At 36.1% G+C, this 23,727-nt stretch overlaps 1 protein-coding gene across 16 annotated transcripts in view; it reads right to left on the bottom strand.

The window, feature by feature from the left end:
- The window catches only part of ERC1 (ELKS/RAB6-interacting/CAST family member 1), a 560,596-nt gene that overhangs the window by 379,824 nt on the left and 157,045 nt on the right, over nucleotides 1-23,727 (bottom strand). For all 16 annotated transcript variants that reach the window (XR_003519825.2, XR_003519824.2, XR_003519826.2 and 13 more), the window contains 3 exons: nucleotides 9,263-9,400; nucleotides 7,427-7,567; nucleotides 6,308-6,448 (listed from right to left, as the gene is read on the bottom strand). Coding sequence is in view for 13 of the 16 variants with exons in the window: in XM_027593114.1 (XP_027448915.1) it covers nucleotides 6,308-6,448; nucleotides 7,427-7,567; nucleotides 9,263-9,400 (420 nt within the window). In the remaining 3 variants the exon portion in view is untranslated. The remainder of the gene's footprint in view (nucleotides 1-6,307; nucleotides 6,449-7,426; nucleotides 7,568-9,262; nucleotides 9,401-23,727) is intronic.

Below are 23,727 nucleotides of genomic sequence, written 5' to 3'. Positions count from 1 at the left end.
TCATCTGACGGTATTTGGCTCTATTTTTTTTTTAGATAGAATGGACATATAACATTATATTAGTTATAGGTGTACACCATAATGATTTGACATATGTATAGTATACTGTGAAATGATCACAATATATCTAATTAACATCTATTACTACAAAGTTACAAATAATTTCCTTCTTGTGATGAGAACTTTTAAGATCTACTCCCTTAGCAACTTTCAAATATACATAAAGTATTATTAACTATAATCACCATGCTGTACGTTATATCCCAGGACTTATTTTATAACTGGAAGTTTTTACCTTCTGACCCGCTTCACCCATTTCACCCACATGCCACCACTCCCCGCCCCCCACCCTCCTGGCAACCACCAATCTTCTATGGGTTCAGGTTATTTTTGTTTTTACATTCCACACATAAGTGAGATCATATGGTATTTGTCTTTCTCTATTTCACTGCCCTGCTTTTAAAATGTAATAGTGCTAGGGAAGTATTTATCTACTAGAATGAGATAAAATCTGAAGCACAATATTTAACAATTGTTCTGAGTCTTATTACATCTTATTGCTTAATTCTTATCTCAATCTTACATTAGGAAATACACTCTCATTTATTCTAAGCCATATTTTAGAGTCAAAGGTTTTTCTCTTCTTTCTTGAGAAGTAGTTTCCAATATAAATTAATGAGTTTAGAAACACTTTAATATAAAAAAAGTTCATTTGACATCTAGTAGAACTAAAATAGCTATATAAGACATGTATATTGGGGGCGCCTGGGTGGCTCAGTCACTTGAGCTTCCAACTCTTGATTTCAGCTCAGGTCGTGATGTCAGGGCCCTGGGTCGAGCTCTGTATCAGGCTCCCCGCTCAGCGGGGAATCTGCTTATCTCCCTCTCCCTCAACCCCTCCCCCCACTCATGCACGCACATCCCCACCCTCTGAAATAAATAAATAAATAACCATGTATATTATTAATTCAGACCTCTGTGATATACTCTCAAATGCCTTGGGATAGGTAATCTATTAATTCCATAAATATTTAATGTGTTAATTAATAAAACTAAAGCTGATTCCCAAACATAGGCAATAACTGTATTTTTATTTTAGGTTTTAGATGTTATTCAAAATAGCAAAATTCACATATATATCTTCACAAAACAAGAATGCGTAGGTCTGTCCCATATGGAAAACTGCTATAACTTCAGCCCCAACATGTAACAAGTCTGGAAGTCATCACTACCATTCTTAAAACAAGAAAAAGTTAAAAAACTGAAAACCAATTACTTTTCTTGGACCTATCAGAGAACTGAGGTCAAAGGGCAAACTACAACTCCAAAATCAAGAGACACAGGCAAATCCAGAGAGTCAAGTTGAGATCTACCCACCTGGAGCAAAGCTGTTGGTAGAAACACTTCAATGGTGACTTTGAGGAATTACTAGAGGCTGAGCGTGGATGAGCATGACGGTGAAAAAGTCCTAGAAGCAGCAGTTTTAGGGCAAACTCCTCTTATTTTAATGAACTTTACATCCAGGAACCCCACCAGGTTCTCATAGTGAAGAACTGACAAAAATCCCTTTGTGGTTCTGGTAAGGGTGTGGGGGGCAATAATTGTGAAATATGCCTGTACTCTACCCAAAGGCAGACTCTCCAGGAGTAAAGATTTTAACAGAGTTTTATCCCACCTGGCAGATGGGCATTTCTCCCATTCTAGCCCCCTCTAGCTAAGGGGGAAAACCTTTGTGAAGGTCATAGCCAGGGACACAGGCTCATAAAAGCCCAAGACTTAATCATTAGACTATAGAAAGTTTATCTTCCCTCACACCTTACCATCACACCAACAGGGTTCCAGTATAATAACAAAGGATAACAGTTGAAAGGGCTACAAGATGCAGACTCTCTCTGAAGACAGAAACCCAAAGTCAACAGAGATGAGAACACTAGAAGAATTTGAAGCCTCTGGCACCTACAGCCACAGCAAACATTAAATACAGCTCAACTTCTAGCCAGACTAAAACCTTACACATATGCCTATTTACCCAGTATCGGATACAACATATCTGGCTTTCAACAAAAAAATTACAAGGTACGCTAAAAGGCAAGAAAAGACATAGTCTGAAGAGACAGAGCAAGCATCAGAACCAGACTCAGATATTTTACACTGATGCTGGAATTAACCAGACAGGGAATTTAAAATAACTGATTAACAGTTAAGGTCTCTAATGGGAAAAGTAGGCAATATCCAAGAAAAGATGGGTAATATAATCAGAGAGGTGGACACTCTAAGAAAGAATCGAAAGGAAATTCAGGTATAAAAAACACATAAGAAAAACGAATGCCTTTGATGGACTAATTAGTAGACCAGATATGGTTGAAGAAAGAATCAGTAAGCTTAAAGACCGGTCAATAGAAACTTCCCAAAATGACCTCCTGAGCGGTCACTCAGTTGAGTGTCTGCCTTCAGCTCAGGTCATGATCTCAAGGTTCTGGGACTGAGCCCCACATTGGGCTCCCTGCTTGGCAGGGAGTCTGCTTCTCCCTCTCCCTCTGCCCCTTCCCCCTCTGCTTGTGCTCTCTCTCAAATAAATACTCATGTACTCTCTCTCTCTCATTCTCACTCTCTCAAAATAAATAAATAAATCTTTAAAAAAAAAATCTTTAAAAAAAAAAAAAAGAAAAGAAACTTCCCCAAATAAAATGAAGAGAGGAAAAAAACAGTAATAAAAAGAACATACAGAACATTCAGGAACTATGGAGCAATTTCAAAAGGTGTAACATATACATAACTGGAATATGAAAAGGAAAAGAAACGAGAAGAAATATTATAAGTAATAATGGCTGAGAATTTTCCAAAGTTAAGGATACACACCAAATCAGGAAGCTCAGAACACCAGGCAATATAAATTCTAAACACCTATACATAGGCACATCTTATTAAAACTGTAGAAAATGAAAGACAAAGGAAAAAGCTTAAAAGAAGTCAGGGGGGGGGAAAAACACCTTACCTATAGAACAACAATGTTAAGAACTACAGTAGACTTCTCATCAGAAATCACATAAAAAGATATCAGAGTGAAACCTTTAAAGTGTTACAGAGAAAAAAACCCCACCAATCTAGAAACCATATTCAGTGTTACTATCTCTCAAAAGTGAACGAGAAATAAAGACTTTCTTAAACTAATAAAAACTGAGAAATTCATAGCCAGGAGACCTACCCTGCAAAAATATATTAAAAGAAGTTCTTCAGGGCACACCTGGGTGGCTCAGTCAGTTAAGTGTCCGACTCTTGATTTCAGGTCAGGTCATGATCTCAAGGTCATGAGATGGAGCCACACATTGGGAGTGGAGCCTGCTTAAGATTCTCTCTCTCCCTCTGCCCCTCCCCCACCACACTCATGCTCTCTCACTCAGAAAGAAAAAAACAGTTCTCAGGCAGAAGAAAATTATATAGGTCAGAAACTCACATATACATAAAGAGAAATGGAGAAGGAATAAAGCTAAAACTACATCTTTTATTATTCTTCTTCATCTAAAAGGTAATGCTTTAAAGTAATAATACTAATGTATTATGTGATTATCATATATGGATAAATGAAATGAATGATAACAACATCATCAGGGAAGGGAGGAAGGAATTGGGAGTATTCTGTTGTCTGTACCTTCATGACACATAAAGTGGGATAACATTTTTTTGAAAGTGAATTTACATTAAAAATGTTTACTGCCTGATTTTTTGATATGACACCAAAAGCACAGGCAACAAAAGCAAAAACAGGTGGACTCCATCAAACTAAACAGCTTCTATACAGTAAAGAAAACTATCAACAAAATGAAAAGGCAACCTACGGAATGGGAGAAAATATTTGTAAACCTTATAGCTGACAAGGGGTTAATATTCAAAATATATAAGGAACTCATACACCTTAACAGCACAAACACAAATAATCCCATTAAAACGGGTGAAGGACCTGAACAGATATTCTTCCAAAGAAGACAGACCAATGGCCAACAGGTACATGAAAAGTAGCTCAACATCACTAACCATCAAGGAAATGCAAATCAAAACCACAGTGAGATAACAACTAACATCTGTTAGAATGACTATCATCAAAAAGACTAGAAATAAGAGTTGGCAAGAGTATGAAGAAAAGGAACCCTCGTACCCTGTTGGTGTGAATGCAAATTCATACAGCCATTATGGAAAACAGTACGAAGATTCCTCAGAAATTCTTAAATGGAGCTAGTATATGATCCAGCAATCCCACTCCTGGATATATGTAAGAAATGAAATCAGTATCTCAAAGAGGTATCTGTAGTTTCATGTTCATTGCAGCATTACTCACAAGAGCCAAGATATTGAAAGACTCTAAGCGTCCATCAACAGATGAATGGATAAAGGAAATACGATGTGTGTGTATACTGAAATATTATTTAATCATAAAAAGAAAGTAAGTCTTGTCATTTGTGACTAAATGGATGAACATGGAGGACATTATGCTAAGTGAAATTAAGCTGGACACAGAAAGACAAATACTGTATGATCTCATATGTAGAATCTAAAAAAGCTGAACTCATTGAAGCAAACTAGAATAATGGCTGTCAGAGGCTGGAGGGTGGAAAAATGAGGAGATGGTGATCAAAGGAAGGGTATAAATTTTCAGTTGTAAGATCAATAAGCTCTGGGAATCTAATGTACAGGATGGTGACCATACTTAATAATACTGTATCGTATACTTGAAATTTGCTAAGAGTATTAAAAAGTGCTCTCACCACAAAAAAATAAAATAGTATTATGTGAGGTAATGAATGTGTTAACTAGTTTGTGATAATCATTTCATAATGTATACACAAATCATCAGGTTGTACACCTTAAATATATACAATTTTTATTTGTTAATTATATCTCAGTAAAGTTGGGGGGTTAAGTCAAAAATGTATATGGCAAACTTTAGGGTAATCACTTGAAAAAATTTAAGAAATATAACTGATAGGCTAAAAGGAACAAGAAAATGGAATTATATAAAATGCTCAATTAAAAGAGGGGAGAAAAAGCAAAAAAACAAATGAAACATACAGAAAACTACAGTAACAACCTCCTTGTTGGAGTTGGGCATTGTGGAAGCAGTATAATAGGAAAACATCAGTAATGAATTAAAATGAAAGAAACAATCATCCAGAATGAAACAAGGGAAAATATGAAAGGAAAACTGGCCATTAGTAAAACAGGTAATAAACCAAAGTAGGGGGAAGCCATCAACCTCCTCCACCCAAAGATAACTTTATTTTTTCTCATAAACCTAAATATAAAGTCCAAGATATGAGACTATGGTAACAAAGAGGTTAAAAATAAACAAACAGAAAGAAAATGTGGGATTGTCACAAACAGGGGAGTTTGGAATATTAATGAATAATATTACTCTTGATAGTTACCACTCTGTTTTATAACCCTAAATACATATAAGGAGCTTCATCTTCGATAGTCAGGTATTATATAGAAAACTGCCTCCACCTTTTCAGTGAGGAAAAAAAAGCCAGCTAAAATGTGAATTGGTCATAATCAGAATCCGTAATCTCATAAACAGAATTCTCCTACTTATTCACAAGTAACTTTAAGATACTAGATTTTCTTTCTTTCTTTAGCCTAAAAACATGACTTTACTTTTGACATACCCTAGAGGAAGGTTCACTATAAGGGTATCATGTTGAATACACCCAATATATGGAAAGAGAACAAGACTTAAAGTGTTGAGACTAGGCTGCACCCTTTCTTATTAGTCATCAATATCAACTGGCCTCAGTTAACGTAACTGCTCAAAAGTCTAGCTCCAATTCTCACAGAGTTGGTAGCTCAGAGATTAGAAATATGAAAGTGTTCTGAAAACTACAAACTGCCATATAAATCTTAGAGGGAAATAAATCAAAGAAATGGAAAATAAATATCTGTACCACATCCTAATACTCACCAGTATGGGTGACTATCATTGCTAAATTAATCTCCTTCTAGGAAGCTCAATGCTAATGGAAGGAATATATCAGAAAATGAAGATTTTTACATTGTGGTCTTATACTTTGTCCATCAAGGAGCTGCATTTTTTAATCTTTCTCTAAACTGTCAATTTTCTAAGAGTTTGAGGATGCTCAGTAGTAAAATAAAAGAGGACAAGAACATTAAGAGAACTAATGAAGGTATAAATGATATTTTGAACTGTGGGGGATTATTACATCATTGGTAATTTATTACACATTGAACACTGCAGAGCTCTCTACTATGTTCTTATTTAAAGCAAAGTAAGAAAAGTGGAAAAATTTTCTTTAACCTTTTTCAGTTGTGATTCCATTTTCAGACACTCCTCCTTCTTCTGTTCCAAAGCAATCTCCAGTGTCTTAAGCCGTGAGTCCTTTTTCAGTCCTGAGGAAGCCAGGGAAGAAGCATGCTCTTTCAGATCCAAGAGTGAAGCCTGAAAGAAGCAACACACATCTAGAATAAATACTAAGTACAAACAAAATGGAAATGTAAATTTTAAAATTTATTATCTTGGTGGCTTGTAGTTTCTATTTATTACTATATACTGACAATTCCATTTCAAGAACATTCATGAAATATAAAACAATGTCAGCTTCAGCTTTCAAGTCCTAACTAAATTAAGTCGAATTCCCAAGAAATACCAACGGAATTGTGACTTAAAAGAGTTCTATCAATACATATCCATTCCCATAAAATAAATGGAAGTAGATCAAGCTTCATGAATGAAACTAGTCACTAGCAGTAGTACTCACTACTAGTTACTGTAGTAGCTACACTGACGTAAATATAAAATACTTTTCCCTTTTAGAAGGAAAGTTCCACCAGAAACTTAAATTCCCATAAATTGCCTTAAAGATACTAGAAAGAAAATCCGAGAGTGTCCCTAAAGCCCTGGCATTATTACATGATCACAAGGCAGTATTTTTACTATTTGCGTCACATTAACAGGATCTTTCAAAAGCAAGACCAAAATATACTAAGTCACCTAATTGGTCAGCAATCACTTAAGATTTCTCTGCCAATACTGAGATGCATTTTAAGAGATACTGTAAATAAGCAGCCCTCCATCTGCATATTCTTTTATCTATCACCTTTCTTACCATTAGCACAGTATTTTTCCATGTATAATGCTTCAGTTATTTTAGGATCTATAAAAATGTCATTAACAAGTAAGAAACCAACTCGTAACATATTGAAAAAGCTAAAGACTTGGGAAATGAATGATCCAATATCTATTATGTCTCTGCAAAGCTTCCCAAAATACCCCTTAACATCTTCTGAAAAGGCCTGCTATAAGAATATTAAGAAAATCTTCCATCAAATATATTTTTATATGCATTATGTAAACACCAACAACATATACATACAATGCACTAAGCAAACCAAATCATTCTATTTTGGTGATCTTAACCTCTTTTTCTGAGAGGTCGCCTTGCAGTAAGCTGACTTTTTCTTTCAAGTCTTTAAGATCTTTTTTGTAGTTATCAATTTCCTCTTGCTTCTCTCGTTCATCTCTGTCCCGCTGCTCCTTTAAGCGTTCAATTGTCCGCTCCTGATGAGAGAATACATCAATATGTAAGAAAATTCCTTTCATACTTATGATCATATGACTCTAATTCAGCTTTTAACTGATAAATTTCACACTTTCATGCTCCATTCAAAAGACAGTGATAAGTTGTTAATAATCTACTTTTCAAGGAATTCATTCTTCCTACCTCTCTTGCAATAACAAAGATGTGGCTTTGTTCTTTTGATTCCCCTAGGTTTCTTTTCCTATAATCTCAAATAGTATTAGAAGTCCTTAAAGTATTCTTTTGGAATAATCCCCTTTATTCAATTCCCAAGTATCCAAAAACTTTACACACATACAGCCCTAAGGGTGATAAGTAACAAATATTTCTTTTTTATATGTAATTCACATGTTGCCCACAAGGCAATGGAAACAACTCAAAATTCACATACAAAAAAGGAAGGGATCTGGGAGATTAGGATATGTTGAGCTTAGAGCATAAAAAAGTGGCGGGAAAAGAGAGAATCCATTAAAACTTCTGTCAACAGATACTCAGGAAGTCTAAAAGTTGAAGCAATTTAAGTATATTTCTGGTTATTATTTCTGACTGAATTCAGGCATCAGGCCTTGATCCCTGGCACATAGCCTGAAGCATTATGAGTCCAAGAGGCTTAAGGAACAGGGACCCTATTCCTTTAAAAAAAAAAAAAATCTTATTAAGGGGAACCTGGGTGGCTCAGTCAAGCGGCTGCCTTCAGCTCAGATCATGATCCCAGGGTCCTGGGATCGAGCCCCACTTCAGGCGGGAGCCTGCTTCTCCTTCTCCTTCTGCCTGCCTCTCTGCCTACTTGTGCTTTCTATCTCTCTGTCAAATAAATAAATAAAATCTTTTTTAAAAACCCTATGAAAATGCCCCACCAAGATTCCTTAAACCTCCTTCCAAGACATTGGGTGGGCCACTTCTTTATTTAGTCAACCACTCCTGAAAAATTAGGTTTGCTCATAAACAAAAATGAAGTAGCAAGGCCAAGATTAGAAAAACAACAAGAATGCTGCATTAATAACTAAAATCCAAGACTATATTAGGTATCAACATTGTACAGTAAAGGAGAACTAATTATATGTTGCTTCCTAATGGTCAATGTCTGATATTCCCACATCCCCAAAATCTAGTTGATGAGATAAATAAAAAGAACTTCTCTTTTTCTTCAGAAGAGAGTAAATGGGAATGTAGAGCTTAGTCTTTAGAAATTTCAGCCACTGGGGGCGCCTAGGTGGCGCAGGTGGTTAAGCGTCTGACTCTTGGTTTTGGCTCAGGTCATGATCTCAGGGTGGTGAAATCAAGTCCCACATCAGGCTCCTAGCTCAGTGAGGAGTCTGCTTGAGTTTATCTCTCCCTCTCCCTCTGCCCCTACCCCCCCCCCTCTAAAATGAATATATCAATGAAAGGAGAGGGGAGGGGAGGAGAAGAAAGGGGAAGGGAGGGGGAAAACTTTCAGCCACTACCCTCTAGTGTGAAATCCATCTTGCCTAGCAACAGATGCTTAAGTTGACAAAAACAAAATGGATTTTCTATCCCTTTATACTATCTACAACAGCAGCAGTACAGAAAGCTCTTTTCTCTTTTGCCCTAAGGGATTTCTTCTTTTATATCCAAGTCTCATTACTAGAGAAAATTTTAGATTAATGAGGAAGCAGAGCAAACGTGTCTAAAGAGAGTCCAAACCAGTCACTCACTTTCTCTGCAAGGGCCTCCTCCAAAGTTGTCAAGGCTGTGTCGGTGTTGGTAGTGTCAGCCTGCAAGGATTTGACTCGTTCTTTCAAGCTGCTCATTTGCTTCTCCTTATCTCTAAGTTGCTCTTGAAGATTTTCAATCTAAGTGTGGGAGAAAAAAAGGAAGTTAAGAGAAGTATAAATAGTCACAATAAAAATCATTTTAAGTTGGAAACAGGTAGACTAGGGTTGTCTCTGAGTGTCTGTTCCATAAAAATAATTTAATACTAAGGGTTTCAGAACTGCATGCAAAATTTTCAAGACAGAACTTACAGGTAGAACACAGAAAAGACACACATGTAGCTAAGGACATATATGCATACACATAAATGTCTAAAAAAATAAGGGAAGTAGCTAGAGAGAAAAGAGCCAACATATAGAGATGGGATTGAGAGAGGAATATAGGGAAGACACAAGAAATGGGATTACTTCAATAATGACACTGTAAATCACTTCACAGTGAATTGAGGATTAGAACAAGACAGCAAGAAAGACAAATCAGCTGTATAAAGAAAAACTGTTCTTAAATGCTAGTGTTAAAATATATTTTTATATCACCTTTTATCTAAATATGAAGCATTTTCAATGAAATTCCTTATTGTAGTTATTCATTCCTTCATACACATCTGTAATGCGTTCATTTACTCAAAGAAATATTTATTCAATTCTTTACGTTACCAGGCACTAGTTGTACAAAGAATAATGAATAGACCGATTTTTATTATGTTGTAAGATGGTAAGAGAACTCACCATTATGTAGCTGAGCACAAATTTTATTCTAGAGAGATGGCAACCATTAGGTATTTTTAAGCAAAGAAATGGTCTGGTCAGTTCTGCATTTTAGATAGATAATTCTGATGGCTGTGGAGAAAAAATTTAAGGGGACTTGCATAGAGACATGGAAAATAGAGTTTATCAATTCAGGTAAGAGATACTGAAGATTAAAAAGCTAAGAGAGATGGAAAAGAGGGGGTGGGTTTGAGAAACATTATAGAGATAGCATGTTATCATGGGAGATTAAAATACATATATGAAAAACACTGAGAAAAAAATATGAAGGAATTGTAGAGAGATAGTCTTAATAAACTAAAAGAAAATAAGGCAATTACTGTAGAACTCACAAACTCCATTCATTCATTCAACACATACTTGAGCTCTTGCTACGTGCCAGAAACTTTTCTAGGTGTTGAGAATATAGAAATAATCAAAACAGACAAAAATCCCTATCCTCAAAAAGATAACATCCTAATACAGCAGACAATAAATCAATGAAATAAACACAGTATGTAAGATGGTGATAAGTTCTATAGAAAAAATTAAGCAGGAGAATATAAATGAGTCCCCTCTTGAACTAATACTAGAGCTAGCTGGTCTATTTTACATGGCTTTCCAAAAGCAACATAAATGTTATCTCCTTTGAAAAGATTTCCTTGCTCTTACCTCTATGAGAAGAAAATGCTCTTTGTACTCTATCACACATGTAAGTGTTATATATACATACACACACTCCATTCTTTCATCTATCTATATGTTTACCACCTTTATCTTTATTTATCCCATCTATATGTACATTATAACACTAATCCCTGACCATATTGTAATTCTTCGTCTGATACATGTCTCCGTAAGACTGAATCCTGCCCCTCTACCCCAGTTTTCTATCTTCATATCTGGCACACACTAAGTGTATAATAAATATCAGTTCATTAATCAGTAAATGAATAATAGATAAGCTTGGACTTTTAGAAACTGTATTTAGGCATACACATAAACTCCTGCCAAGAATGGAACTACAAAAGAATCCTAGATACTGGCTAAAAGACACATGAAAAATGCTCAATATCACTCATCATCAGGGAAATACAAATCAAAACCACAATGAGATACCAACTTACACCTGTGAGAATGGCTAAAATTAACAACAAAAGAAACAACAGATGTTGGTGAGGATGCAGAGAAAGAGAACCCTCTTAACACTACTGGTGGGAATGCAAACTGGTGCAGTCACTCTGGAGAACAGTATGGAGGTTCGTTAAAAATAGAACGACCCTGTGACCTAGCGATTGCACTACTAGGTATTTACTCAAAGGATACAAAAATATTGATTCGAAGGGGCACATGCATCCCAATGTTTATGGCAGCATTATCTACAATAGCCAAATTATGGAAAGACCCCAAATGTCCATCATCTGATGAATGGATAAAGAAGATGTGGTATATATGTTCAATGGAATATTACTCAGCCATCAAAAAGAATGAAACCTTGCCATTTGCAGTGATGTGGATGGAGCCAGAGTGTTTTATGCTAAGAGAAATTAGTCAGTCAGAGAAAGACAAATACCATATGATTTCACTCCTATGTGAAATTTAAGAAATAAAACAGATGGTCATAGGGGAAAGGAAAACAAAGAGAGAGAGAGAAAGGCAAACCAAAAAAGAGTTTTTAACTATAGAAAACAAACTGATGGTTACCAGAGGAGAGGTGGGTGGGGGGATGGGCTAAATGGGTGATGGGTATTAAGGAGGGCAGTTATCATGATGAGCACTGCATATTGCATGTAAATGATGAATTACTAAATTCTACTCCTGAAAATATTACACTATATGTTAACTAACCAGAATTTAATAAAAACTTGAAACAAAACAAAAATGAAAACAAAAGTCTAGATACAACATTCAGATAACTTCTGCATTAATCAATTAAATATAAGCTCATTTAGGAACTCCCTCATTCTACAGGGAAAGAGAAAAAGTCTCTCTCTAGAGTCAATAAGAATTCCACAAGAACAAATAAGCTCTGCAAAAAGATCTGGTAAATTTAGAATAAGATACCATAAATACTGCGTAATGCTTAGATTTTTATTCTTTAACAATGAAATAATCAGACAGGTAAACCACTAAAATGCCTGAAATGGGCTCCAGTCTTTTCAATGCCATTAAAAGTTTAAAAGCTACTGTCAGAGAAAAGACCATCACAGATGAAAATCATTAGTCTTCCTTTAATCAGACACTACTATTAGAATCTCATATGGATCAATACTTACGTAAACTCACAACCACTAAAGAGACTTTTGCCACTCAAAAATCTAATACTCCATATACAGAGAATGTAATGCCCTGGTTTTTACAGGTTTAACCAGCTACGCATGTCACTCCAGTTGCTAACATATAAGCCTTATTAAGCAAAGAAAAGATAAAATCACACTGCCAATTAGACTTTCTTGTCAAGAAAGGAAAGTACAAGAGCCATTTTTTAAAATGAAATTTCACAGAACCAACCAAGTTTGACATACAAGAAAACATTTGTTTTAGGAGCCCACCTAATATACAAATAGCCCTTACACGCATCATAAGGATAAAACCCTTCTTTCCGCCCCCCCAGTCATCAGCATCTAAGAAGGAAATTAAGTTAAACTGCTAACAATACCACTCATATAATTTATATGTAGTCACATTATTAAAGGAATCCATTCTTCTTGGCGGGCAAAAACTTTTCATAATATACTCAGGTGCAGAAGCTGCTAAACTTGGTAAAATCCCCATTAACAAGTTCTCCCTAAGCTACCTTCTTTTTCAATTACCCAGCTGTCTAAACAGATTGTTGAGTTGGAGGGGAAGAAAAGGATGGCTATTCACTTCTAAAGAGGAGGAATAAACATTCCATAGTGAAAAGAACTGACAAAATGAAGGACAGTGGACAGTAAAATTGCCTCTTTTGGGCAAGTTGCCATCAGCAAGGAAGACCTGAAATAGACACATATGTGCAAACTAGCCACGTAAGCACTGAATAAACCCTAAAGATGCTGTGTGTGGTATGTGGGGAGGAGGAGTGTGTACAAAACTACTTGTCTTTTAGTTTACCCAGCAACATGATGGATAACATGAGCCCTACTGAGAGCTGCTGTTACACATCCTCACTATGGTTGTGATTCAAAATCATGCTCTTAACTAATGTTGACAATGTAAAAGCTTATCATCCAGATAGTGTCATATCATGGCATTTCAGTACTTATTATGCAATTTCTATAAAATATACAGTTTCCTATTTCTATACTAAATTCAATTATCCACAGGATCTAAAATAAATGATTTACAAAAAGCTTTGACTACAATACCCAAGAACAAAACTGGATCAGTTGTGCACAAACTTGAATGTGAACAATAAAAATGATTTAGAATGTTAAGTGGAAAGATACTCCTTTAAAGATGCTTGGGCTATCTGCAAAAAATAAAACCAAAAAACAAAACAAAAAAACAGAACAACAACAAAAAACCCCCAAAAACCCCTCTCCATTTTGTAGGAACAGAAACCACAGAATCCCTAAAATAACAATATAAGAATAATAATAATGGTGGTGGTGGTGAGGAGGAGGTGGTGATAACAGGTGATAACTAACACTTAAAAAGAATATTGTATTCTCACGGGGCACCTGGGTGGCTCAATGGGTTAAGTATCTGCCTTCGGCTCAGGTCATGATCTCAGGGTCCTGGGATCAAGTCCCGCATCCGGCTCTCTGCTGAGCAGGGAGTCTGTTTCTCCCTCTCACTCATTCTCTCTTCCCCACCTCCTCCTCTCTCAAATAAATATATAAAATCTTAAAAAAAAAAAAAAAAGAACATAGTATTCTTTTTAAGTCAGGCATTGTTATAAGAACTTTATATATAACAACTATTTAAGCATCACCAGAAGACTATGAAATAATTACTAGGCAATCTACCTCTAGAATCCTACTCTTAATCACTATGCTATAAATATGTTCTGTAATGAAAAAAAAACTAGAAAAGACAATCATACCAATGACTCAAGCATCTTTACATAAACTATCTCCTATTTTTAAATACTGTTTGCCTAATAAACATAGTACATTTTACTATGGTCACTTATACTAAAATAGTATCCCCTACTGAAGCAAAGAATGAAGGGTGAAGGTACCAAATCACTGCAAATGCAAAAGTGAATCTTCCATGGAAGGAACATATATCCAAACTCAATACACTCAAGCTAGTGGGCAGAGCCAAACGCACTTGATAATCAGGATTTCAGTATCATGATATTATTAAAACTGTGTAACCTGACTTCCAAGGGCTAGAAAGAACCTAGTTTGGACTAGAAAGCACTTGACAATGAAACAGTTAAAAAGATTTAAAAAGACTTTCCCTCTCTTGTTTTTGATCATATTGAAAATCAGTGACTGTTACAGAAAATGACATATTTTATAATTCTATGGGCTTTTTTCCTACTTTCCACAAACCCTATCTGATACAGAAAGAGATCATGAAGTACCTATTAGTGTATACTCAATTTCTGCATGAGTATAATTTTGTAGAGATCAAAGGAATTGGTGCTTATTCTCTATGTCTATGTCCTTGATGACAAACAGGGAGGAGGGGAATCAACCAGGTGTACACCAGTTTATTACCACAGAGAAGAACTAAGAACTCAAGATTTTTTAAAAATAACTATTTATAGAAAGATGACATTTCCTTCTCTAATCACAGTACAGTTCTGTTAACTGGGTTGTTAAAAAACAAAACAAAACAAAAATAACATAATTATTATATTATATAGAACCTTTATCTCCTCATACAATTTTTATTTTCCAGAGAGAAAAATGTATGAAACCAGAAGAAGACTAATGCCAAATGCATGCTACATGTGAATTCATCAAAGCTGCATACCAATTCCACATTGGCACAGATTTCTTGACATCTTTTGTTTTGGTTTTTATCAGGCTTGCCAGTTGTCAGGAACTATCATGTTTCAACGTGGGTGATTTATTACTAGTCAAGTGGAACTGACTACTCCGCCTTTGAGGTTCTAATCACTGAGTAAAGGTAAAAGAGACTTCCTCTAGGATATAGTTCTAAGGACAAGGAATCCCAAACACTTCTTGCAATCACCTACCTACTTTAAACATCATTTAAAGAATATTTTTTGATGATGTCTCCACAGTTGTTCTAAGCAGTCATCAGCATCAATTTACTGTGTGAAGCAAGTTACTCAGAGAGGCTCTGATCTTTACCTGCTTTGTTAATAGTACCTTCCAGTATCAATGGCAGAAGTACAGTCTGCATGAACAGTCATAACCGGGGGCAAAAAGGGGTCTACAGTAATAAAATATAAAAAGGAAAAATTTCCTAAGTCCCCTAATTTCTAGGTAACTGTTTATCTACTACCCTATGCTCTGGCAAAAAATACCAACTAGGCACAATTATTAATTTACCAAAATGAGTTTTTGCCCAGACTATTTATACTGGCCTTTAAATTTTATTTGTCCAGGGATGCCTTGGTGGCTCAGTCGGTTTAAGCATCTGCCTTCAGCTCAGGTCATGATCCCAGGGTCCTGGGATTGAGTCCCGCCTCAGGGTCCCTGCTCAGCAGGGAGCCTACTTCTCCCTCTTCCTCTGCTGCTCCCCCTGCCTACATGAGCTCTCGCTCTCTCTCTCTCTGTCAAATAAATAAATAAATATCTTTAAAAAAAAAAGAAAGAAAGAAAGAAAGAAAGAAAACAATGTTATTTGTCCAACCATGTGTTTCCAGTGATTAGAAGACACAAGAACAACAAATCGTGAGAAACTCTAAGCAGTGTTTTAAATCAGTTTACGGTGTGAAAAGCTTCCATATCTATATTGGCAATTACTGTTTGTGGTCTTTAATAAGCCCAGCAAAGATTTTGGTTGGTAACTAATTATTTCTTTGGTTGAGTTTCCTTCTCAACTGTGTTCTCTCATCATGTAAGTCATGGAGCGGATTACTGTAATGAAAAACTAGCTGGCTATGCGGTCTTGGGCAAGTTACTTATCTTTCTAATTATTTATCATAAAACAAAAGAACACTAATATCCCTTTCAATTCTAAAATACAACTGTATCCTTACAGGGAAGCTTAGAACATTTAAAAAGTAATAAACTTCATCAGAGCACCACTGTATTTTATCTTAAAAACTGTTCAATTTGAACTATACAGAAAGTGTAGGTAAGACCTTTAGGAAAAGACACTCAGAGTCTACTGCTTCTGACAGATTTTATTAATTGCTGAGAGGGAAAGTAAGTTCCTTGATAACCTTGCTTATGGGACAGATAATGGAATTAGGGACCACTTGCTTAAAATAACTGGATAATATGAAGCAAAACCTGGGGAGACCAAAGGTCTCTGCCAGTCAAGATCTGCTTGGTAGGCAATTCTATAAATGTCTCAAATACTTTTTTATCTGGCAGGCATATATAAAAATTTGCCTGACCTTCTGATGCTAAAATCAAAGAAGATCCACAAATTCACAATGGCAATCCTTCGGAGGTGGTGACAATGGTGACACTGCACTTAGGAACTCAACTTACATCATCTATGTGAGTGGTATCCCTTTAAGTCGCAAAATAACAATGGCTATCAAGATATAATGGTCTTACATCTAATGGTTCAGTACATTTTAGTGATGGAAGAACCCAGTATTTTTAAATAACTAATTAAAGCAGACATACTAGGCTTAGTTTCAAAGAAAAAGCAGCCATGATTCTTGTTATTTATTAACAATAACAAAGTTGAGAAAAATCAAAGACATAACAGGTGGCTAGCTAAGTTACAGATGGTCTACCCACTGGATGGAATATTATGCAACCACATACAGTTTATTAACTGAGGATATGGAAACCTGTTTATCATATAATACTACGTGAAAAAGAAAAGTTATCAAAAAGTATGTACAATATTATCCCAATTTGAAGGAAGGAAAAGTTTAGTTTCACATAGAATTGTCCTTGTTACAAGGTTTTTTCCATCTTTTTTCAAATATTTAGAATAGACCTATACATCATTTCAATAATAATGACAAAAGCAAGAATTTTCTAAATGCTAAGAAAGAAATCTTAGGATTTGTGATAAGTAATATGATTAGGATTATGACAAGAGGAGTTCTCTTATCATATGTACTTATCAACATGGGAAATCTCTAGGGATTTCTGGAGGACATCTAAGTAACTCTTCATTTAACACACACCTTTCAGGGACCAAACAAATCAAGCTGTCAGAGACTTTGTTGGGGGGGGGGGGCGGTTTGCAAAGCTAAAATAAGACTGGGAAACCACTAATGAATGCAGAAAAACCCAGACTTCCAAAAACCAATGGAAATATAAGATCTGATCTGAAGGGAATACTAATGAGATGCTTCACATATTTTGAGTCTAAATTCAAGTTCATCTCACTAAACTTTTATTTCAGCCAAGCCTACTTTTATGGCTAACTTGTACTAATACTCAACCCTAGTGTGACAAGGCTGGGTTTCCCAGGAAGCAGACCTTGAGACAGATTTTACTATGCAAGAAGTTTATTAAAGGGTACTCCTGGGATCACTACCAGTGGAAAGGAAGGGGGTCAGGGGAGAACAGGATTGTGCACAGAGAGAATTCAGGGGCCACAAAGTTCCAAGGGATGCAGACAACCCCATGAGGAGCTCTGAATCCAGGATGATCTTTTAAGAGTTGTCTCAAGTCAGGGCAATGGATTCAATCCCTTGTATCCTACAGAGATCAATCATTGGGATTTCAATGGAAAATGGTATGCCCTTATGCAAGGGAGTTCTCTCACCAAGGCAATCTCCATAGGGGCTAACAACTAAGGACTATGTCAACAGCACTTCCAGCATCTGGGCGAATACAACCTCAACCCTGGAGGGGTGGGGGGAGGCGCTCTGGGTCACTCATCACAGTATCCATTATACCCAGCAGCTATACTCTTTCTAGTTAAATTACAGTTAACATGAAATTGTTTGTATTTGAACAACTTATCTTGTATTTGAACCACACACATAGTTTAATGGCTTTGTAAAACCCAGAGACCCTTCTTCCCAAACTTGTTTCTTTCATAGATGGTGGACATTTTTTTTTTTTTTTTTTTTTTTTTTAATATTTCAGCACCTATTATGTGCACGGTACTTTATTTTTTTTTTTTTTAAAGATTTTATTTATTTATTAGAGAGAGAGAATGAGAGATAGAGAGCATGAGAGGGAAGAGGGTCAGAGGGAGAAGCAGACTCCCCGCCGAGCAGGAAGCCCGATGTGGGACTCGATCCCGGGACTCCAGGATCATGACCCGAGCCGAAGGCAGTCGCTTAACCAACTGAGCCACCCAGGCGCCCGATGGTGGACATTTTTAATCAGGAGTTCACGGATGGCAGGGATGTATGATGTCAGAATCCACATAAATGAGTTATGTACATTTTTATATGGAGAGAGCCCACAGCTTTCATCAGATTGTCAAAAGGATAGGGGAAGTTAAAAATCATTCATCAGTGGCATTCTTTTCAAATACCCAGAATGTTGTTTAAAATGAACAGCCACTTCACTTAAAATTGCTCACTTAGCTACTTTATAAATATACTGTGTTACCAAATTTGCTGTGTGTAAAATAAGAGTCTGGCCTGGGTGAGACACAGGGAGAATGGATCAAAACAATAATTCCTTTTCTATATACAATGGAAACCTAAGGATCTTACCAAATTTAGTAAATTTTCCTTGATAGATTTGGATGAATTTTTTTTTAAGATGTTATTTATTCATTTGACAGAGAGCGGGAGAATGCGCACAAGCAGGGGGAGGAGCAGAGGAAGAGTGAGCAGCAGGCTCCCCGCTGAGCAGGGAGCCCAACATGGGGCTCAATCCCAGGAACCCTGGGACCATGACCTGAGCCGAAGGCAGATACTTAACCGATTCAGCCACCCAGGCACCCCTGAATTTTCTAATCCAAAAAAAATTCCTCTAGAGAAAAAAGGGTTAGGAGAAAAAAGCAAGCAGGTCTGGCAATTACAGGAAGATGAAACAGATAAAGAACAAAATACATGTCTGATACTTGAAGCTATTTTCTGGTTAGGGTGCACATACTGGTGTAACAGAAAGAAGAAACAGCACGAAAAGCTGCTTCATGGAAGTCTGATTTAATAACTTCTTCAAGGTGGTTAATTATTTCAACTTCTTAACCAGAGTTGACAGGTACCTGGGCATTTATCCAAACGGCCATTCCCACAGGTGAGAATGCAATGCAAGTTAATTCATGTCAAATTAGAAGCAGTTTTTAAGCAGAAGAAAATATTGACTGTGCTTCAAAACTTTGATCAGTTTTTTTTTAATCCTTTGTCCCTTTCTAGATACTTATCTATATATTTATTACTCTGACAAGTTCCTGCTATGAGGTATCCTGAGAGACCTCTAAGAACAACCTTCATCACAACAGGGATCTGACCCTTTCATATGTGCTTGCTATTTACCATTTTCAAGTTTAAAATGTGTGCTCAATCAAAATAGAAATCAGGGCACTCTGAACTAGAGCTTGCAAGACTCTGAGAATATTTATATGGCATTCTATCAATAGAAAATGGACCCAGATAAACATAAATCCTCAAGTTATTCACTAATTATTCAAACACAGTTAAAAATCCAAGGAAATGATGTTTTAATAAGGGTCATAATTACTTCTATATTGTATAAAGCATTACAATGTAAGCCTCTGAATGGTTCTTATTTATATTATACCTTAGCACTTAAAAATAAGGAAAGGAAGAAGTACAACTATCTCTTTGCAGATGGCATGATCTTATATACTGAAATTACTAAAAAATCCACTCAAACACTATTAGAGCTAATAAACAAGTTTATCAAAGTTGCAAAATACAAAATCAATATACAAAAATCAGTTGTATATCTGTATAAAAATTAATAATATGAAAATGAAATGAAGAAAATTCCATTTACAATGGCATCAAAAAGAATAAAATATTCAGGAATAAATGTAAAGAAGTTCAAGACTTATAAAGTGAAAACTACAAAACAATGATAAAGGAAATTAATGACGACCTAAGAAAGGTGAAAGACACCCCATGTTCATCAACTGAAAAACTTGGTATTTTTAATATGGCAATACTCCCCAAACTGATGAACAGATTCAACACAATCCCTATCAAAGTTCCAAATGCCTTTTTCACAGCAATGGACACACTGATCTCAAAATTCATATGGAATTACAAGAGACACCCCCCCAAAAAAACAATCCTGAAAAGGAACAAAGGTAGAGGATTCACAATTCCCAATATCTAAACCTACAAAACTCTACAGTAATCAAGACAGGGTCATATGACACGTGGAGAGGCATATACATCGATGGAACAGAATTAAGAGTCCAGAAATGAACACACGTGTCCATAAACACCTGAGTTTTAGCAAGAGTCCTAAGACCATTCAATGAGAAAAGATTTGTCTTTTCAACAAATGGTGCTGGGACAACTGGATACCCACATACAAAATAATGAAGTTGACCCCTACCTTACACCAAAAATTAACTTGGAATGGATCAAAGATCTAAATACAAAATCTAAAACTACAAAATCATAGGAGAAAATGTAGGAAGAAATCTTTGTGACCTTCAATTAGGCAATTGGTTTATTTGACATGACACCAAAAGCAAAAGCAATCAAGAAAAAAAAATAAACTGGCCCTGATCAAAATTTAAAACTCTTGTGCGCCAAAGGATGCTATCAAGTAAGTGAAAAGATAACCCAGAGACTGGGAGAAATATTTGCAAATTCCTTATCAATATGGGTGGAGTCTCCAATATATAAAGACTTTCCAGAATTCAATTACAAAAAGACAAATAATTGAAAAATAATCAAAAAAATATGAATAGGCATTTCTCCAAAGAAGATATACAAATGGCCAAGTACATGAAAAGATGTTCAACATCATTAGTCATTATGGAAATGCAAATGAAAACCACAAAAAGATACCACTGCATACCCATCAGAATGACTATTTTAAAAAGAAAAATAACACATGTTGACAGGAACGTCATAGAGCAGCTTTAGAAACAGTTTGGCAGTTCCTCAAAAAGTTAAATATGAAGTTAACATCGATTCCATTCTTAGATATATACACAAGAGAAATGAAAACATAAGTTCATACAAAAACTTATACATCAATGTTCACAGAATCATTATTCATAATAGGCAAAAACTATAAACAACCCAAACGTCCATAAACTAATGAATGGATACATAAAATATGCTATATTCACCCTAATGGATATTATTCAGACATAAAAAGGAATGAAGTACTGATACTTGAGTGAAGAATTACAATGAGTTAACCTTAAAAACATTATGTTAAAAAACAGCCAGACACAAAAAGTTGCATATTATACAATTATGTTTATAGGAAATGTCAGAACAAGCGAATGCATAGAGATAAAAAGATTAGGGGTTGCCAGAGGATAAGGGGTTGTGATGCTAACAGGTATGGGTTTCTTCTTGAAAATGTTCTGGAACTAAATAGTGGTGATGGTTGCACAAAGTTGTAAGTATACACAAAACAATGAATTCTATAGCTTAAAATGGTAAATTCTATGATATATGAATTACAGCTCAATTAGGGAAAAAAATTATTTAATTAGCCCCTAGTGCTAGCTTAAAAATCCTAAGCCTAAGATTTATCCTGTTTTATTCCCCCAAATAACACAAAACAATTTAGCCAAGTTTCTCTGTTCTTTAAAGACTTTAGGGAGCCTGGGTGGCTCAGCTGGTTAAGTGACTGCCTCGGCTCAGGTCAAGATCCTGGGATCCTGGGATCGAGTCCCACATCGAGCTTCCCCTGCTCAGTGGGGAGCCTGCTTCTCTCTCTGCCTCTGCCTGCCACTCCCCCTGCTCGTGCTCTCTCTCTCTCTTTCAAATAAAAAAAAAATCTTAAAAAAAAAAAAGACTTTAAAATTCTTTTGAATCTATGCACATACTCAGTCATCTTCTAAATGGCAGTCTCTTCCCTATGAGAGCACTAATATACAAAGTCTTCATCTAGACAGTTGCACTTCTCACCTAAGGTGAAGCTCTAAAATAAATACGTAGCATTAATTCACCTTCTGCTGTTAGTACATCCTTTGTATCCTTTCTTTACACCTTATTCCTTTGTACTCTTTTTTTATGTTTTTATACCCTGTGATAATTCCTGAATTGGGTAAAACAATTATAGACTGTTTAGAATTCCTTCTGATTTGAAGTGACTTCTGTTGGGAATGGTGGATGACAGTAGAAGCTCTATGAATAACAGATTAAGACACTGAGTAACACGGAAACAGAAAAATTCCTCTAAGGGGCGCCTGGGTGGCTCAGTCGTTAAGCGTCTGCCTTCGGCTCAGGTCATGATCCCAGGGTCCTGGAATCAAGCCCCACATTGGGCTCCCTGCTCAGCAGGGAGCTTGCTTCTCTCTCTCCCACTCCCTCTGCTTGTGTTCCCTCTCTTGCTGTGTCTCTGTCAAATAAATAAATAAAATCTTTAAAAAAAAAAAAGAAAAGAAAAATTCCTCTTCCATTCTGATTAATAAGTCTGCAACATTGTAAGACACTAAAAAAGGGACTAAGAGCTTTATCACCGTAGCACACACAAAAAAATCTTAACCTCATATTCTCAATCCTTTATTCAACATTTTTATTGAACTGGAGCAGATATTTTTTCCAAAGATGGCCACAATAATACCTCCCACCTTACAGGCTCCTCTGCAATGTGGCTTTGCCACAGCTCCGTTAAGAAGTGAAGTGTATTTCTTGACCCCCCCGAATCAAGGTAAGTCCTGTGACTATGACAAACAGAACACAGCAGAAGGAATCCTCTGCCACTTCTAAACCCATTCATAGCACAATCCTTAACTGGTCAGGCAGCTTCTGCTTCTAACATCTATGACTGTGGAGTCAGGTGCCACATAAGAAGTGTGATGACTCTCATCATGCTGTGGGATACCCAGGACATATGCAGAAGCCCTGAGGCAAAAGAGACCATGTAGCCATGTAGCCATGCAGCCAGAGGCCATGGAGTACATAGACAGAATGTATGCAAGTGAAAAACAGCTTGGCAGTGGATCGTCCAACTGCTCACACCCCCAGCTGTCACGAAACATATCAGGGACAAACTACCCAAGAGAGCCCTTCCTGAATTCATGACTCACAAATAAGTGAGCATTCAAAAATGGTTGTTTAAGCTACCAAGCTTTAGAAATAGTTCATTATTCAGATGAAGGTTTTTCTCCATCTATTATAAAGCAGTGCTATTGCTATTGTTGCTTTAATCACTTATAACTGAACTTTATTGTTTCTAGATTATCAGAAGGTAGAGATGAGGGGTATTGTGTTTGTTTTATTGTTTTTATTTTTGGAGAGAAATGTTCTGGAAGTAGAAAGGATGGTGAGCAGGAATATATCATAATTAATTTATAACAAGGTAAACTTTTCTTAGGGACTAACTCATCACTCATTACAAAATGTCACTTGTATAATACCAACATCATTTAAAAAGTTATCTATTGACAAACTAGAAGTTAAATAGACTGCCCAAGTTCAGCTATCAACCTCCTTAAGGTTTTCTTGAAAAAAAGGGGGTGGAGGGAATGGAACAAGGAAGGTTATA

The sequence above is a fragment of the Zalophus californianus genome, chromosome 9 (assembly GCF_009762305.2).
Source record: "Zalophus californianus isolate mZalCal1 chromosome 9, mZalCal1.pri.v2, whole genome shotgun sequence".
Taxonomy (NCBI): Eukaryota; Metazoa; Chordata; class Mammalia; order Carnivora; family Otariidae; genus Zalophus; species Zalophus californianus.
Note: the sequence above shows the minus strand (reverse complement) of the source record. Positions and strands in the feature narration are given on the sequence as shown.